This window comes from Marmota monax, unplaced genomic scaffold (assembly GCF_021218885.2).
Source record: "Marmota monax isolate L192 unplaced genomic scaffold, Marmota_monax_Labrador192_F-V1.1 WCK01_AAM20220418_F8-fsc00125, whole genome shotgun sequence".
Taxonomy (NCBI): Eukaryota; Metazoa; Chordata; class Mammalia; order Rodentia; family Sciuridae; genus Marmota; species Marmota monax.
This window is the reverse complement of record NW_026695235.1, coordinates 14,072,034-14,091,156: the sequence shown is the minus strand read 5'-3', so window position 1 is coordinate 14,091,156 and position 19,123 is coordinate 14,072,034. Positions and strand designations below refer to the sequence as shown.

At 57.2% G+C, this 19,123-nt stretch overlaps 1 protein-coding gene across 2 annotated transcripts; it reads right to left on the bottom strand.

Moving 5' to 3' along the window:
* Positions 1–1,171: 1,171 nt before the first annotated feature.
* Positions 1,172–18,793, bottom strand: Prmt2 (protein arginine methyltransferase 2). Of its 2 annotated transcripts, none has more exons than XM_046439093.2 (11): positions 18,637–18,793; positions 16,749–16,848; positions 12,049–12,153; positions 10,848–11,030; positions 9,154–9,315; positions 8,316–8,480; positions 5,328–5,503; positions 4,269–4,398; positions 3,207–3,343; positions 2,204–2,375; positions 1,172–1,685 (listed from the first exon to the last, which is right to left on the bottom strand). In XM_046439093.2, exons 2-11 carry the CDS (start codon positions 16,785–16,787, stop codon positions 1,653–1,655), a joined length of 1,302 nt encoding a protein of 433 aa, XP_046295049.1. In that variant the 5' UTR covers positions 16,788–16,848; positions 18,637–18,793; the 3' UTR covers positions 1,172–1,652. The 2 variants fall into 2 exon arrangements, with proteins under 2 accessions (XP_046295049.1, XP_046295050.1); XM_046439094.2 differs by having other exon boundaries at positions 16,749–16,845; positions 18,637–18,784.
* Between the last annotated feature and the right edge of the window lie 330 nt (positions 18,794–19,123).

The following is a 19,123-nucleotide window of genomic DNA, read 5'->3' as shown; positions in this document are numbered from 1 at the left end:
AGAGAGAGAGAGAGAGAGAGAGAGAGAGAGAGAGGGAGCACGTTCGGAAGCCAGCTTTTATTGGGAGGACTCTGTCCTTAGAAAGTTCTATCCATAAAAGGGCAGAAGGGGCAGGACTAGAAGGGACAGAAGAGTGTAACTCAACCCCAGGGGCACACCCACAAGGAAGACCCCTTACCATGGGAGCTAGACCGTGCCCAAGCCACAGCCAATGCAGCGGATGGCCAGAATATGAGGCATCAGGACTGGAAGGTGTGCTCATTCATTGTGGCTCGCCACGTAGAAGTCCACTGCTGGGTCTAAAAATACTGGAGACACCCAAATCCCCTGCGGGATCTAGCAGTAGCATCGTTCGGAGGCTCAGCGCTAGTGACAGGACCGAGCCCAGCTCACAGGTACCCTCGCACCCAGAACTCAGCGCAGGCTGGTCCAGGTGCCACCCGCCTGTCGGAAGCGCCAGGCAGCATGGTGGGAGAGGAGCACGATGGTGGTGACGGGCTCCCCGGCTCCCGGCAGCAGCTGGGCGACCCAGTGGCCAGGGACCATGGGGCACAGAGACACCAGGGAAAGGCGCCTTGAAGCTGCACACGCACCAGATGCCCCGAGGGAAGTGGCTGGGCGGGCCGCCGTGCAGACCCTGCCCCCCCCCAGGCGGTGCCACGGAGGCGCGCAGGCGCTCTAGGGGCTCGCGCTGGGACGCCCATATGCCACCAGCATACCGCAGGGAGGGTGGTGCACATCCAGAAGAATCTCGCAGGAGGAGGGTCATAGAGCCTAGGACTCCCAGACTGGCCTCAGACCTGGACATGCAGACCTGGGGGAGACAACGCCAGGGCAGTGTGAGACCCCACCGTGTCCACTCTGAGCCAAGAAGGGGCCGGGCCCTGGCCACTGCCATGCTGACTCCTGGTTACACCGGTGCACTCTCCAAGATGCATCTCTGCACAGGACATGCTGAACTTTCAGCAAATAATAAAATTTTACCAAACATCAAAACAATACAAAACCACATTACAGACATGCAGCTACTGCCAGGGGAGTTTCCTTGTACTGAGTAAAGGTCACAAAGCAAAGCACAGAGGATCAGGGTGAACAGTGGGCCCTCCCTATCTGGGGGCCCTGCATCCAGGCTGGTGACAGTGCCATCCACATGGAAACAGGACACACAACATTGTTCATTAAAAAATATTTATTGAGCAGGTACCATGTCCACACAGAACTCACTGGAAGACACCTACACACTGGGTCCCATGCAGTGTCCATCCCCAGGCCCACTGAGGGCCACACCCCATCTGCAAGTGCAGTGACTCAGTGGGGACTGCAGGTACCCTGACACCCACGGTGAATGTCACAGTCACAGGGTACATGGGATGGCATGCGTGTGACCGAGGAGTCTGGAACTACACCTAGCTGGGAGCACAGCTGCCACCCAGGGCGGCACTGGGCACCACGGGGCAAACACCTGGAGACACACCTACTCTAGGGGGTACTGGGAGGGTAGCTATGGGACAAGCCCATGCGACTGCAGTGAAGGGCCCTGGCGTCACCTGCAGTGCCAGGAGGGGTCTAGCAGAGGCATGTGCGGGGACTTCACGGCACTGGGGCAGGTGCGTCCTGGCCCCTCCTGGGGCCCCACTGCCGATCGTCCACCGTCATCTCCAGATGGGAAAGACCTTCTCCCCAACCTGAGAAAGAAAACCCAACGTGCGTCACCTCTGTGACTGGCTCCAAGAGGCTGCTTCTGTAAACGAAGAGCATCTGAACACAAAGTGACCAAAACGTACCAAACAGGTACAGAAAAGTCAAGAAAAACCACGAGATCGTCTTTCTCTCCCACATTAACCCTAAGCCCAAAGAGCTCCGCCTTCCTGCAGCCTCTGTACCCGGTCACAGAATGGCAGCTCTGGCAGCACCTGCACCTCCGGGCACCCGCACCGCGGCACACCAGAAACCAGGGTGCTGAGCAGCAGGACAGCTCCCGGAGCCACCTGCCAGGCTCCTCTGCGTTGGGCAGGCTGGCACCCCTGCCCTGGCTGCCTCGCCTGGGAGATGACCACCCCCTGAACCTTCCACTTGCTGCCCCACAGGAGAAGACGCCAGTGAGAGCACCCGCTTCCTCAGGCTCAGGGAGAGGCGCAGGACCAGGCAGGCCACGCGGACTGCCGACCCCGCCACAGGACGCCTCCTCGCACCAGGCTCTTACTCTCTGAGATGTGGGGTCTTCTCTGGAAGCCACGGCCCAGCTTAGAGTGACGGACATGTGCCTCCTCCACACCGGATTTCTTTGCAGTACAATGGACCCAGTGACCATGTCTCCCGAGTGGACCGGGACTGGGTCGTCCATCATGAACAAGGTCTGCTTCCAGTGTGTGGTGCTGTAAGACAGGGCATGAGTCACAAGCCGAGAGCTGGCCCTGGCGTGGCCTGCAGTGACCCAGCTTCATGGGCCAGGGCAGTGTAGGAGGAGACTGCCCAGTGCAGAGACCAGAGATCAGGCAGGGTGCACGGGATCAAACCCCAACAGAGGCAGCTGGGGAGTGTGTTCTGGAGGCCGTGCAGGTCACTGGGCAGCCCACAGGGTGGGGAGCTACAGACTCTAGGACTGCCCAGAGGACAGCCTGTTAGCACACAGCCCCAGGCTTCTGATGCCCAGTCTACACACTGACCCACCAGGTCACAGTGGTCATTTCCAAGAGGTGCAATGAGCGTGAGCAAGACTGCGGGAGGGACTTCTCCAGGGGCACAGGAAGCATCTGCAGCCCTTTGTGCCTGAGCCTGGACTGGGCCACCGTTCCTCCTCTCTTCCCTGCCTTGGCCACATGGCACCTATGTCCATTCTCTGGCAACCAACAATGACAGTGCCCTCGGGGACAGGACTCAAGGGAGTAGCCGACCACAAGAGCTCTAGGAGGGCCTGCACCCAACACAAAGCCATGGCAGAGGGAGGCAGGGCAGCCCGCCCAGCTCTGTAGGACTCTCCTGGGGAGCCTGAGTCTGCTCCTAGAGTGAGGAGGCAGGAAGGAGGCTGAAGGAAGGGAATCAACTGCCCACCCAACAAGGCCATCGCCCAGGCACAGGGAACTGCCTACGCCCACCCATTCTACGTCCCACTCCCCGTGACCTGTCCAACTCCACAGACCAGACACACCAGCCGCCCATTCTCTCTGGCCCCATTCCCTTCCCCACCAGGGGCCCAGGGCACTCACGGGTGCAGCGGGCCTGTGCTGAGCACCTGCTGGGGCTGGCCCTCCTGCAGGCTCTGGAAGTGCACACTGAACCAGGCGGTGAAGCCGTGCAGGGTGCCGGCTTTCTGGATTTCAAAGCGCAACTCACCACGCATGGTCTGCACCCAAACAAAGGATAGCAGGTGGGTGGTAGGTTTCCCAGCACGGGGGTCACCAACCACCAACCCCAACCTAACACAGACCTAGCCACAGCCAAAACCCCAAGGATAACCTTGATACTCTTCCCAAACCAGAAAGTATCCCTCAGTCCAACTCTAACCCTAACTTCAGTCATGTGCCTAGCCCTGGCCAAAGCCCTAAGCCTAAATTTAACCTGAGTCCTAATTCCGAGCCTAACCATAGGCCTAACCCCATCCCTAACCCCAGTGGTGACCCCAGGGGCCACTGCAGATGGCCTCGAGCAGCTTGAGTCCCACTACCCTGTCTCTCCTGCAGATACTGCCCCAGGTTAGGCACAGCACTGACTGGCCCTGGTAAACTGTGGACCAGCCAGGCCCAGCTAAGTCCATGCAGTCACCATGAAAAGATGTCAGGAGTTTAGCCAAATGGTAGCTAAAAACTTTTCGAAGAATATTCAGTTCAAATATTGTACCATGATAAATGAAATAGAACATATTTTTGAAAATGCCAAGAATTCTAAACACAAATCTAAAAATAACTGGAGACACTAATGAGATTTAACAATAAAGAAAATTTTTAGAACATGAGCCAGGCATGTTGACTAGGAGGCTAAGGCAGGAGGATCTCAAATTTGAGGCCAGCCTAAGCAACTTAGGGAGACCCTGTCTCAAAATAAAAAATTAAAAGTGTTGGGGATGTGGCTCAGTGTTGAGCACCTGGGTTAAATTCTCAGTCCCCAGGGGGAAAAACAGACCATAAAAAAGGAAAAAAGCAACAGCATATGTGTATAAACCCAGGTCTTTGTATGATAATCAGCCGCACATGCCCCTGCACTGGCTGGGTCTGTGAAGGCAACAGGGCGGATGCCTGAGGCCAGAGGAAGCAGTTCCCCCTGTTACTCACCTCCAGGTCAGAGACTTGCACGGTTCTCATGTCCAGCTGCAATATGGTACACGGTTCAGACAGACAATCTTCTGGCTTCAAGATGTGATTATACTTGGGCTTCGAAAAAAACTCCTTGATTGCTAAAGATCTGGAGAAGGTCAGTTCAGGCTCCAGGTCACCAGAGACCTAGGCTTTGTAACACCTGCAGCAGAGCTGAGTGTCCCCTGCAGCACCCACATGCTCACCACCTGCCACCAGCTCAGCCTCGGGCAGCCCCCCCACACCCAAGGGCTCGCCTTGGGAGCCTGGCCTGGGGGGCCCGCCCTGGGTCTGATGGCCTTGCCCGGCCTTATCTGAGCCAGTCAGTACTGGGTTCCCTCTAGTGCCATGTGCAGGAGGCTAAGCACACTGATGCCAGCGTTCACCAGGTGACCCGAGGATCCGGGCTGCTGGGTGTTCTTTACCCTTGGCCCTATTTTTTCTCCTACCACCCTGCAAAGATACTCCTGCTGCCAGCTGCTCCTGACAGGGGGACCCACAGCAGAACTGGAGCAGCCAACGCAGCCGGATCTCAGGAGCAGTACTTGTGCTGCCACTGAGCACGCTCAGCCAGAGGCAGACCCGGGCCAGGGCCCCGCACCCCGGGCAGCTGCTCCAGCCTGCACCACACTCCCAGAGCGGGTGGAGGCCCACACAGCAGCACCCACGTGACTTCCCACTGAACGGGAGACCTTAGATTGAAGGCATTTAATTTTTTATCTTTAAAAGCCATACAGAAAGTTCTTAGGCAAGTGGTGACTTCAGCTGGCCTTTGCATGTCCTGTCCAGGGTGGGGCTCTCCCCCTACCTGCTCAGAAGCAGGGAGTGTCCCATGGAGCTGACTGGGAGCAGGGCAGGCAGGGCCAGGGCAGGCAGGAGATGGCGAGGAGCCTCAGACAGGTCCCCGGGTACAGGATAGTGCTCCAAGAGAAGAAGCACTGTGCCCCCAGGATGGCAGGACCCCGGGGAGCCTCCCGCCTCCCCCTCTGCCCGGCCCTTCCCTCCAGGCGGGGCCAGCTGCGGTGGCCTCACACCTACTTGAGCGCGCTGAGGTTGAACTCGTAGGCGTTGTCCCAGAAGAGCACCTTGCTGTGGTAGTCCCTGTCAGCACTGCAGGGCACCAGGTGCAGCGCCGCCGTGGTCGGCCAGATGACCCCATCCTCCTTCAGCCAGGCATCCCGGGCATACAGGATGGACTCGATCATGAACTCAAACTGCCCGAAGGTCAGGGTGGGGTCAGAAAGCCGAAGCCCATCTGGGAGTTCCAGTTTTAGCCCCAAGACCACGAGGGCCAGTCCTGCAAACTCGCAGGAAAACGGAGGGTGCCCTGCACACCTGCACCTCGGGGGTCACAGGCTGTGTGCAGGCCACACCAGCAGCAAACCTCCAGGCCCCAGGCTGCCACCAGCATCCACAAGCTGCCCCAAGGGACCCTGCCCCACCATCCCTCAGCCATGGGCAGAGCCCCTCACAGCCACCATGCCAGCCCCAGACACCAACTGCCCCATAGAAACTGACCTACCCCTAGACCTCAAGAAAACCCCAGGCCTCAAACTACCTCTGGACCCCCACTTCCCCACAAAAGAACCCCCAGACCTCCAATAACCCCAAGATCCCACAGACACCGACCTAGCCCTAGACCCCAACATAGCCCCAGACCTCGACTTACCCCCAGGCCCTGAGTGCTGTGCTGGACCCAGCTAACCCTAGACTCTGACTATAACCCTAGACCCTAGATCCTAGACCCTAGACCCTAACCACTACAATGGACCCAGCTATCTCCAGGCCCCTACCACTCTGCTGGGGAACCTGCCACTGTACTGGACCCAGCTACTTCTAGTCCTGTATCACTCTGCTGGACCCAGCTACCCCCAGGCCCCTGCTACTCTGCTAGACCCAGCTAACCCCAGGCCCCTACTGCTCTGCTGGACCCAGCTACCCCCAGGCTCCAGCCACTGCACTGGACCCAGCTGCCCCCAGGCCCCTACTGCTCTGCTGGACCCAGCTAACCCCCAGGCCCCTACTGCTCTGCTGGGCCCAGCTACCCCCAGGCCCCAGCCACTGCACTGGACCCAGCTACACCTAGGCCCCTACTGTTCTGCTGGACCCAGCTAACCCTAGGCCCTAGCCACTGCACTGGACCCAGCTACACCTAGGCCCCTACTGTTCCGGACCCAGCTAACCCCAGACCCCTACCACTCTGCTGGACCCAGCCACCCCAGACCCCTACCACTCTGCTGGACCCAGCCACCCCAGACCCCTACCGCTCTGCTGGACCCAGCCACCCCAGACCCCTACCGCTCTGCTGGACCCAGCCACCCCAGACCCCTACCGCTCTGCTGGACCCAGCCACCCCAGACCCCTACCGCTCTGCTGGACCCAGCCACCCCAGACCCCTACCGCTCTGCTGGACCCAGCCACCCCAGACCCCTACCGCTCTGCTGGACCCAGCCACCCCAGACCCCTACCGCTCTGCTGGACCCAGCCACCCCAGACCCCTACCGCTCTGCTGGACCCAGCCACCCCAGACCCCTACCGCTCTGCTGGACCCAGCCACCCCAGACCCCTACCGCTCTGCTGGACCCAGCCACCCCAGACCCCTACCGCTCTGCTGGACCCAGCCACCCCAGACCCCTACCGCTCTGCTGGACCCAGCCACCCCAGACCCCTACCACTCTGCTGGACCCAGCCACCCCAGACCCCTACCACTCTGCTGGACCCAGCCACCCCAGACCCCTACCACTCTGCTGGACCCAGCCACCCCAGACCCCTACCACTCTGCTGGACCCAGCTACCCCAGACCCCTACCACTCTGCTGGACCCAGCTACCCCAGACCCCTACCACTCTGCTGGACCCAGCTACCCCAGACCCCTACCACTCTGCTGGACCCAGCCACCCCAGACCCCTACCACTCTACTGGACCCTGGGCCCAGGCCTCAGCCACTGCACTGGATGCATCTACCCCTGGTCCCTACCACTCTGCTGGACCTAGCTACCCCCAGGCCCTGATCGCTGCACTGGACCCCACCTATAGCCACACATCAGGCTCCCAACACACCAGGCTCCTTGAGCCCTGGAGGCTGCACCAAGCCTTCTAGATCACAGCACCCAAGCCAGGCCTGGCGTCACCTCCCTGATGTCTGTGGCAGGTGGCAGCTCCTCCCGCCCCCTGAACCCATATCCTCCTAGCCTCAGAGCCAAGGACTCTGGCAACTGGGCTTCCTCTCTCAGCAGCACAGGGCCAAGTGTCCACCTATTCAGTCCCTGTCGTCTGTCCACCCATAGCCAGCAGCGCATAGGGCACCTCCTCTGGGTAGCACCAGCATTCTCAGCAAAGGTGACTACACGCCTGGGTTGGCACAGCCCCTCTCTGCTGTGCATCACCTTCCAAATCCACAGCATTCACAATGTGACCTCTGCAGGGCCAAAGCCCAGTGTCCTTGCTCTTGACTCCCCAGGCAACACACATATCCCCCACCCACAAGGCCCTCGGGGACATGTCCATCACATGTCACTTCCTTTACCTGGTGCAGCTGTTTCGGATTTTGATGCAGACTAAACTGCCGAGTGACATCTCACCACAACGCCTGAGTCCCCTGGTGCCAAGACCAGAAGGAGGGTTGGGCATGACAGGCCTGTTCCACCTGCCTGTCCCTCTCCTCTGAGCTGGCAGCATGGTAACAAAGGAGTGGGCACGTACACTGACCAGTGGCCAGAAACGGCCCCCTTCCACCCACAGGCGCCTGCAGTCTCACAGACACTGACTGGCTGCCAGGTCTGGCCTCAAGTGAGAGGAGACAGGAGATGGGTGGCTATAACTAGGGAGACCACCTCGGTCAGGCACTGGACCTCCGCAGGCCAAGAGTGCAGTGAGCCAACATGAGCAAGGCACACTTGATCAACCCAAATCTCCTATCATCAGTCAACAAGTCACAACCCTGAGCTGGTGTGCACACAAGATGCCTCACCGTGGGGAAATCAAAATCCCTGTGATGGCCCCAGCCTGACACACATCCGGCCCTTACCAGCAGGCAGGTCCCCATCCACTCGGACACCAGCACGTCCACCTTCTCGGGCAGCACCACATCCTCCACCTTCTGCTGGAACACAGTGATGGTGTCGGCAAAGCCGTTCTGCAGGACCAGCTGGCCTGTGTGCTGTGCCATCTCGCTGGCCTCCACGGCGTACACCTGCAGGCAAAGACACCATCAGCACACGTGCCCATATGCTGGGTGGCCCAGAGACAGAACCAGAGGGCAGTGCCCTGGGTGGCAGAAGAAGGTGCAGATCACTCCCACCCCTCCTGCGCCTCCTGCACAGCATGCCTACTCAGGCCACAGGCAGAGAGAACCTGCAGTTGCTGGGTCAGGGACCACAGCGCAGCAAGCATAGTCCCCAACAGGCAGTGAGGACAGTGGGTTCATGGGCACCTGCGGCCTGAGGGACAGTCAGATTGTAGAGGGTCTGATGCAAGTGCCGCCTGTTGGCCTGGCATCCGGGGCACAGGAGGCCACTGCACTGCAACCCTGTCAACTAGCACCCACCCTCCTGCCGGGAGCCGTCCCTCCCACATACAAGGAGGCAAAGTGGGGCCTGGTTCCACAGGAGCTCTGTGCTGGGGCCCGGACACAGCGGAACCAACTCCTGTGCATATTTAACTAAAGTAACACGAGAAAACACCTCTGGCCTCACGAGGGGCTGGTCACTTCCATCTTGTCCACTGCACTCCAAGCTGTCTGTGACCAGCAAAGCACCTCACAGCTGAACAGCTACCGTCCTCCCCACACCAGCCTCTCAGGATGGACCCCTGGCCATCCTGAAAGCCAAGTCCGCGCTGGCTGCCTGGCCAGCTAGCATGCTCACTGCCTTGGGCCGAGCGTGGTGTGCACAGAAGAGGCTGATGATCCCGGTGCCACAGCCAACGTCCAGGATGACCTTGTCCTTCAGGGACTCCTTGTTCTGCAGGATAACGCTGTGGTACTTGGTTGTCCGTGGCTGGTCTGCCAACATCTCCAAGTGAAGTTTCTAGAGAAGACACTGAGACTCAGTGCAAGGGCCTGGCGCAGCACTGAGGTCTGGTCTGAGGAGGGTCAGGGCTGCAACCCAACCCACCCCTGAAAATAGGAGCAACAGGTAGGCTTAAAAGTCAGACAAGATATGCCAAGAGGGAGTTTCCAGGATCCTTCCAACTCAGTGCACTCCCCAGGAGCCCAGCAAGCAAAGGTGTAGACCAGCCAGGATAGAGGAGCTGTTGGCCATCGCCCCTCTCCCAAGGCTGAGTTCCTGCCAGGTCCATCCAGAGAGGAGTGGATGCACCACAGGGGGTGCCAGGGGAGGCAGCAGGGCCCCCACATCCTCTTCATGTTTAAGTTTGCTCCTTCATTGCTTGGGAAAGGCCAAAACTGTAGCTCTGGGGGAGATGACAACCCCACCAGCCCTGGTCATGTCCTGAGGGCATCCTCAGAGCCCGGCTGCCGGTAGGCTGCACCCACCCAGTACCCTTGGCTGCAGATCAGAACAGAAGCAGCAGCCAGGTAGTAGATGAGGACAGCCGCCTTGACCTGCCAGCACAAACCGGAGGCCTCACCACTGTTCACAAAGACACTGCCACAGAATGAAGGCCAAGGGGCAGGTGAAGGGGCTCAGTAGTGTGGACAGAAGGCCAAAGCCCCATTATGCTGCCTACAATGACCCCATTCTGCAAAGACAGGGGATTAGAGCAAAGCACAGAAAAAATCTGGGCCAGCACAACCGGAGAGCTGAGGGGCTGCACAGACCGCAGAGCAGAACCGTCGCCAGGAGCGAGAAGGGCCAGTGCATAACCCAGGATGGGTTCATCAAAATCACAATATTTTTCAAATATTTTTTGTACCTAAAAATAGAGCTTCAAATACACTGGGCAAACCCAGGAGAAATGCCAGAAACAGGCAGTCACAGGAAGGATCCGAGATTGCAACACCCCCACTTGGACATAGCACAGGTGGAGGAGCCACGAGCCCTTGCTGGGGCACCCCCACCTTCCGGCATGTTCACGGACAGTCCAGGAACCAGTCCGACTGTGCTCTGGGAGCCTTACACAACAGGGAGGGGACGGGGCACCAAAGAGCTGTCACTGCTCCCAGCTGAGCAGTCAGCAGAACCACTGGGCGCCAGGGGCGGGAAGCTCAGCGCAGGCTCCCAGGGAGGCGCCAAAGCCAGAACAGAGGTGACGAAGCTCGGCTGGGGAGGGGCTGGGAACTGCAGAAAAAGGGACCCGCAAAAGCAAGGACCCTTGAAGAGCCCTACAATAAGCTTCCTGTGTCCAGGGCCCACGCCTGCGGCCTGGGATCTGCAGGGACCCCAAGCAGCCGTCACCGGGGCTCCACCGCGGAGCAGCCGCCCAGTTCCTGTAGGGCCTCTGCACTAAGAATGGTTTCCACGTTTGTCACAGTGTTTAAACCAAAAGACAAGACCGTGCTGTGTGTCGTCCTGTGAAATCGCTCAGTGTGCTGGGGAGGCTTGGGCCTGGCTGCCTCGCCACAGGGGCAGAGGCCGGCTGCAGGCTGGGAGCCGCCTACCAAGGTCCCATAGCTGCCGAAGTACTCCTCGTCCTGCCACGTGTCCTCGGGGTCGTACTCCGCCACCTGCCTGCCCACGTGGTTTGCAGGGATGTACCCGCAGCAGCCAGCGCGCTGGCCCCACCACCAGTCAGCCGTGGTTTGTCTCAGGATAAGAATTTTTTCTCCTCTTAAAAAACTGAGCTGCAAAGACCCAAAACGGACAAGTTAAAATCCAGCAGAGAACACAAGTGTCCACAGTGACTGGGGACAAACCTTCCTGCTGAGCACACCCAAGTGCAGAGGGTCTGCAGGGGTCGCAGCAGGTCAGGAGACCTCTGTGGCGCTGAAGGACACCGCTAACTGGTACTTTTCAAAAGGAAGCAAGGGTGGCCCATCCTGTGACCGCAGCAACGGGGAGGCTGAGGCAGGAGGATGCAAGTTCTAGGACAGCCTAGGCAACTCAGCGAGACCCTGTCTCAAAAAATAAAAAGGGGCTGGGGATGGCGGCGCTCAGCAACATAGCATCCTTGGGTTCAAACCCTAGGACCCTCCCCAAAAATAAAAAATTATTTATCTGATTAAAAAAAAAAGCCATGCCCCATTGTGATTCTAAACGAAATTTCATCACATTTATATATTAATTTCATACAATAAATTTAGTAATTTTATCATTACATTTTTCTCTATGCATTTATAAGTGTGTTGGTGGTGTTAATAAAATAGCTTTCTCCTGTGATCTCAGCAGCTGGGGAGGCTGAGGCAGGAGGATGCAGGTTCCAGGACAGCCTAGGCAGCTCACTGAGAAAAGAGCTGGGGTCGCAGTGGTAGAGCACCCCGCATTTCCAAATGCTTCAGCACAGTTATTTCTCCAGTTATTTCCCCTTCAGCAGAGTCACCCGACAGCTGGCGACTGGAGGCTCACTCTGAGACTCCTGATGGGAAAGAGGAACTGCATTCACACAGACTCTCCCGCCCGACCAACCCTTCTGTCATTTAACCAGGTGGGTCTGTGGAGGGTTTCAAGCGGAACTGCAGTGGCTCCTTCCATTGGGCCGCGCCCTTTCCTGACTGAGCCCTCCTCCCAGTGCTGGGCCTATTTATGAGGTTGTTCACGACCTCGTGGGTTTCTGAACACCTGGTACGACTTTACAGAATTATGCCTAGCTTTGCCACTGAACACTACACACGCAGTCCAAGCGCTTGGTTTGCGAGAGGCTACCTGGGTGGCATCAGTGGCAGCATAGTCGGCAATAGCCACGAACTCCTCTGGCTGCGGGCCCTCCTGCAGGAGCTGCGCCTGCCCACACTCCAGGGCTTCTTCCTCCTGCACAGGCAAGGAGACACAAGCAAACAGTGCGCCCTGCTCCTTCCTCTCCTTCTTTCTCGACTAGGTGACCGCGATGTTTTCAAAGACTCACATTACAAGTATGATATTATGCAAATTATTTGGGTTGTCTACTGGCAGAATGAGGGCCGCCAGCATAGCTCCACCTTTAATCTAACAGACGCTGTGCATCCTGAAGAGTATGTCAAGGAAGAAGTGAGAAAGGAGGCACTGACCCTTGGCTTGGCAACAACGCTCCTGAAAGTGATGCCCAACTCGGGAAGAAACCGTGCCCATGGGTGTTGGCTCTGGGGGCGTCTGGACCTGAGGACGGGGCTGGGGGCCCACAGAAGGTGCTAGCAAGCCAACATAAACCATCTGCATCAGCAGAGCCCCGTGGCCCAGCTGGGAGACAGCAGCTAAGACCTGGGGGGCCCTGCCTCTGTGCCACCTCCAAGTCAACGTGCCTGGAAGACACGCTATGGGGCCTCAAGCCTCAGGTCCTGGCCCAGGGAGCAGTGCTGCCAGAGTACACTCCTCTCTAAGGAATCAAGAGTTCAGCTCACTTAGGAAATGTGCAAAACACAGAAGAAAATTAAAATGCCTAGGAGCCTTATTCTTGTACCAGAGACCTGGGTTAACACAGTGCACTTATCCTCTGAGCTTGGGAAAATGCATGTCAGCACACCCACAGACCAGATGCTGGCACCACGACCTGCTTCTCACTTCCCGATTCTGAATGTTTCTCATTTTTCACACCTGTGTAGTGTTCCTGTCTACGAACTCTCCTGATATAAGCAGTCTCCTAGTTTTAGGACATTTGGACTGTTTTCAGCTTTTTCTATTGAACTTTCTTGAACAAACCATTTTGCATGTGGCTGGTCACCTCCTCTGGGCAACTCCTGAGTGTGAAACTCAGGGCAAGACCGTACACGCATGACTTGTAATTCACCACCAAATGCCTCCCCTGCCACTGCTCAGGGAGTGGGTCTAGTCCAGGTGAGTGTGAACTACCTATTTTCCTACATCTTTCTCAACAACGGATACTGACCACCCAAATCTCAATTTTATGGGTAAGACATGGTTTTTCAATCCTGGGGATCCCAGGGACACTCACTGAGCTGCACCCCCAGCCCTTTCTGCTTTTACTTTGAGACTCGCCTGGGTGCCCAGGCCAGCCTGGGACTTGTGTCCTGTGCCTCAGGATCGCAGGACTGGCCCCCACACAGCTGAACGACCCTGCTCCTTCCACTGGCCCTGGCAGCACGGTCAAGCATGACTTCCAGGCGCCCAGCCTACTCTCCTTCTGCCCACTGCCCTCTTGCAGCCTCTGGTTCCTCTGCGGTGCCACTACCTTCTGCGGGGCTCCATTCGGCCCTGCTCCTCCCTCACCACCTCCCCAGCACACCCCAGTGGTGCACACCGTCCTCATCCTTCCAGGCTGCAGTCCAAGCCCTGTGCTGTGTTCACACGCAGGCTCTTGACATCACTTCTCTTATAAAGAATATTTGGGTGTGTGTGGAAAATTCTAGCATTTTAATGGCTACACAATATTCCACAGAATACCATCCTGCTTGACTTTTCAGTCACCCGCTACATATTTTGTATCCTTACTACCACAGTCACCAACCCTGCAGCCCTTACTCCGACAGGGCAGAAGGGGGCTCAAAGGACCACGCTCCAGGCATAGGCTTCCTCCCTGGCTCCCAAAGCGTGTGCTCCTCCTAAACGCCTGGGGTGGCAGCACCGCACCCTGCACTGCCAGAGACAGGCGGGCAGTGGGACCTCAGGCATCCTGTTGGGGACTCGCATCTGCTTTTTCTGAAAAAGGCCTCTTATTTATTTTGCCCGTTATTTTTTCTGGCTACTGTCCTGTTTATCAGACTGGAAGAATTCTTTGTAATGAAGTAAATCTTATCTGCAATCTTGAGTAAATGTTTTGCCAAATATATTATTTTTCAAGTTATTTTGTCTCTCTGCAGTAAACCTGGAGTCAGGTTAGTAGAAACTATCCACACTGAAACACAAAACGGAAGAAGAGCAGAGCATGAGACCTGTGTCCATGCTGAGGAGAGACGAGGCAGCAGAGACACCTGGGGACAACAGGGATTTTTCTAAAATAACAAGTCCGGCTAACCCCAGTCAGAACCAACTCAGAGTCCTAAATGCAGACAGTGGAGAGAGCCCATCACTCTCAGTGGAACAGTCCAGGGAGCCAGATAACCATGGGGTCACATCTTCACAGCACCACAGGAAAAAATGCAGACCTAAAATTCCATTTCAAGCAGAAGTATTCTTAAAAAAAGAAAGAAAGAAAGAAAAGCAAAGAAAGCAAGCCAGGCACGGTGGCACACGCCTGTAAGACCATGAGTTCAAAGCCAGGCTCAGCAACTCAGCGAGACCCTGTCTCAAAATAAAAAAGGGATGTGGATCCCCGGTACCAAAAAAAAAGGAAAAGAAAGAAAGCAAAGCACATGCTCATTCAAGCCAACACCGACACGACCCAACACAACAAGCCCACACTAACAACCACAGAAACGAGGGAGTGACCTTCCCTGGGCACGGAGGAGCACAGAATGAAGGCCTCCAAGGAGCACCTCTGGGGAATTCAGAGACCCCTCCTCACACTACAGGAAAGGCTCGGCTGCACCAGGCAGCAGGCATCTGTGCTAGGGCTGAGGACAGCCACAAGTGACACAGGTCTCTACAACAGGACAGAAATGTGCGGGTGGGAATGGGACTCTGAGATTCTCTCCTGCGAAGTGGGAAAGATGAGAACAGTTACAGGATTCCATGTCACCGATTCCTGGGAAGCCATTAAACAACAGGAAACGTCCAGGTGACGGGCCAATAAGGGAAAGAGGAGGAACTGGTCCAAGAAGGAGCAGGACTGCAAAAATGTACCAAGAAGGAACGTGATAACTAAGAAACAAACAGAAAGATGTTAGGCTGGATCCCATCAGTCATTACACTAAATGTCAAAGCCGACAAGGCTGCAGTTAAAGGGCAGAAACTGTCTAACAGGAAAAAAAGACCTGAACAGCTCTTTGCCAGGGAAACACTTTACTCTGAGGACCTAAGACCACTGAGGAGTTAGCTCTGCAAAGGCACGCGCACACCCCCCAGGCCACCCTTGCAGGAATGCCGTCCAGCCACACCAACAGGGGGAAAAGCATCATGGGGCCCAGGTATTCAGCAACAGTGAAAAGAGATTTCATCAGAAAAATCAAAGGCCACCTAATCTATCCTAAAGCCACATATCCACCAACAGGGATCCAGTACAGGGACAGAGTGGCACAACCGATAGGAGAAACAGACACGTTTTCAGCCATGGTGGCGCCCTCCTTCAACACGTCTCCTTCAGTGACCGATAGAATAGTGGACACAAAGAAGAGCTAACTGGCTTTGTTTTCAAAGAGGCTGATGCTATGGGCCCTGGAAAGCCTAGACTGATCCCCACCAACCACAGCTGCCTGGCAGGAGGCACAGGAGCAGAGCCAGGGACTCCCCACATCACTGTGAAGAAAACTGGAAGCTCGTAAGGAGGGCAGCAGACACCACAGGTGCACACCCTCCACCCCACAGACACCTGTGCACACGATGCTTCAGGTGAGGCCCAGGCAGCAGGACTGAGCCAGCTGCACACCATCCAGGGGACAAGTCCTCCACAGTGGTGCTACCTCAACAACAGGGACACAGAATGGACACCTCTCATTTAAACTTTATAAAGCACACACAAATATCATGCACTGTTCAAATGTCTGCAAGGCATACGGTAAGAAGTGGTGCAAACCACGACATCAAGCATAATTCACCTCCGAGAAAGAGGAAGAGGACAAGGACTGGTCTGGGAAAGGGACTTTTAACTCTGGGATTGTTACTTTATGTGTGTGAGTTCTGAGGCAAATATTAATGTAACAAAACATTAAGCTTTCAATTCTACATAAATGTGTTCTTGTTTGCAGTATCATTCTCTAAATGTCCCAATATTAAAATTCCCCAAAAGAAAAATAGGCTGTCCATGGAATTAAAACATTTGATGATTAGCTAAAAGAAATAAGATTAATCAAATATGCCAATTCTACATGAAATCTCTATATATAGAAGCCCAATGAAAGTAGAACAATGAGGGAAAAGGTAGATCATTAGAATAAAAGAAAAATGCTACCATTGACATCAAACATAGAAATGTTTAATTTTTTTGAAGCACTGTTTATTAGAGTATCCACCTGTTTACTTGAACATAGTCAACATTCCTTAACATTTAAGGTGACATTTCTCACCACTAACTTGAATAAAGTCTACATGAACCCCAGGCCAACAGGAGTCCTCTCCAATGCATGGAGCCAGGGCCTAGGCCTGGCACTGCATGAGCAGCCCAGAGCCATCTGGGGCACCGGCCAGGGACCTGGGTGACTGTGATCTTGGGGCATCCTGAGTGTCTCCCTAGAAGATGGTCTGTGGGCTTACCAGCCCTGCATTTCCTGTCTGGACCTTCAAGGGACAAGGTGGGTTCTCACACAGGGCCTGGTCGGGTCCTCAACAGTGTGCACACTGGTCACAAACACACTCCCACCAATCAGAACAGAAGTTACCTCCAATTCATGCCTGGGGCAGTCGCCTGGGGTTGCCATAGCTCTCCTAGGCTCAGCCGCATAACTGCTGCTTCGTCACTTCATAGTCCCTGCACTCCTACTTTTAAATAAAGAAACACAAGAGCCTGTTAGCGGCATGGCCCACAACAAGGTACTCCAAAGAGAAAGTACAACATGCCCAGGTGAAGCTGGCACAGAAAAGGATCCATCACAACCCCTCAGAGACAGCTAAAGCAGGACACCGGACACTCCAGAGCGCGAGTTCTCACAGGGCTGCCAGGGAGTACCTTTTGGGAACCTGTCAGTACCTGCGCTTCCCTGATGACTAGAACTGACAGAGGCCACTGGCTTCCCGGGGGTCCCTGCACCTGCCAGCATGGCCCACGCCCCAAGGACTGACTCATTTAAAAGGCAGCTTCACTTAACTTATTTTTGTGAGATTTGTAATTACAAACACTCATTAATTTACATTTCCAGAGGAAAACCTGGGCCAAGTTGGAAGGCGGTGGCTGCCAGGAAGGAGGGTTGAGGAGAAGAAACACTTGGGCCAGGTGGAGGAGGGCGGAGCGCCCAGAATAGGCGTGGACTGGATGACATGCCCTCAGAGAGGGTGGCCCTGGAGGGCCTGATGTTGGGTGGGCATGCATTGGAAAGTGTGGTGCTGGGAAGGGCGTGGCCCTGGAGGGCCTGGTGCTGGGTGGGCATGCCTTGGAGGGTGTGGTGCCGGGGAGGGCGTGGCCCTGGAGGGCCTGGTGCTGGGTGGGCATGCCTTGGAGGGTGTGGTGCTGGGAAGGGCGTGGCCCTGGAGGGCCTGGTGCTGGGTGGGCATGCCTTGGAGGGTGTGGTGCCAGGGAGGGCGTGGCCCTGGAGGGCCTGGTGCTGGGTGGGCATGCCTTGGAGGGTGTGGTGCTGGGAAGGGCGTGGCCCTGGAGGGCCTGGTGCTGGGTGGGCATGCCTTGGAGGGTGTGGTGCCAGGGAGGGCGTGGCCCTGGAGGGCCTGGTGCTGGGTGGGCATGCCTTGGAGGGTGTGGTGCCAGGGAGGGCGTGGCCCTGGAGGGCCTGGTGCTGGGTGGGCATGCCTTGGAGGGTGTGGTGCCGGGGAGGGCGTGGCCCTGGAGGGTATGGTGCTGGGTGGGCATGCCTTGGAGGGTGTGGTGCCAGGGAGGGCGTGGCCCTGGAGGGTATGGTGCTGGGTGGGCATGCCTTGGAGGGTGTGGTGCCGGGGAGGGCGTGGTCCTGGAGGGCCTTGTTTTGGGTGGGCATGCCTTGGAGGGTGTGGTGCTGGGTGGGCATGCCTTGGAGGGTGTGGTGCTGGGAAGGGCGTGGCCCTGGAGGGCCTGGTGCTGGGTAGGCATGGCCCTGGAGGATGTAGCGGTGGGAAAGATGAGTCTTCAGGGCCAGGCATTGGGGTGGGTGTGTCCCTATAGGGATGTGGGGAGGATTGAGAAGACTCTGGCCAGGTGCGAGAGCACTGGGGTGGGTATGCCCAGAGGGCGTAGCACTGAGAAGGGTGTGGCCCTGAGGGTGTGGCGTTGGAGGGGCATGGCCCTCGAAGGATTGGGGATGGGAAGAAAGGCCAAGCCATTGGAAAGAAAAGTGGCGCTAGGAGATGGGCGTGGCCCATAAAGGCGGGACACGGGGGCGGGCGTGGTCTGGGGGCGCTGGCCCGGGAGGTGGGGCACGTGGAAAGGGGTGTGGCTGAATGGGGGCGAGGGGGGGGGGCCCCAGCTAGCGGTCAGCCGCCAGCGCACGGTGCAGACCGCGGGGTTCCGGAAGCGGGCGGCAGCCTCGGTCCACCAGCGACGTACTCGCACGACGAGGATCGCTCACCTACTAGGTCCTGCCGTGCCTGCGACCAGGTGCCTGAGCTGCCCATCTGAAAACCTACCTCGGCCGCGTTTCTCCGCTGAGTTCTGCGCCTACACCGCAGAGGGGCAGACGATCCCTACCAGAACCAGAAGCCTGGGCCGCCGCCCTCGACTCGCGCAGACGCAGTACGCGCGCGCCGTCCCCAAAGCTGGACCCGCCCAGGTCCCAGCCTCCCGCGCAGGCGCAGTCCGTAGGTTTTCCCGCAGTCCCGGAAGCGGAACAGCTGCCCAGGGCCCGCGCAGGCGCAGTACACAGAAGCCGTGAAGGAGGCCCCGCCCAGGGCCCGAGGCTCCGAGCGGGCGTGCCTGGCAGCTTTGCCCACGCGTTACGCTCGAGGTCGGCTCACGGGGAGGTCGGGGTGGCGTCCTGCTGGGGATGAGGATAGGCAGCCGGCCCTGGGAGTCCTGGTGGGGGGTCGGGATAGAGAGCGGCGTGGGGTTCCTGCTGGGATAGGGAGAGGCCTGGGGGTGGGGGGTGGGGGGTGGGTAGGGACAAGACGCGGCCCC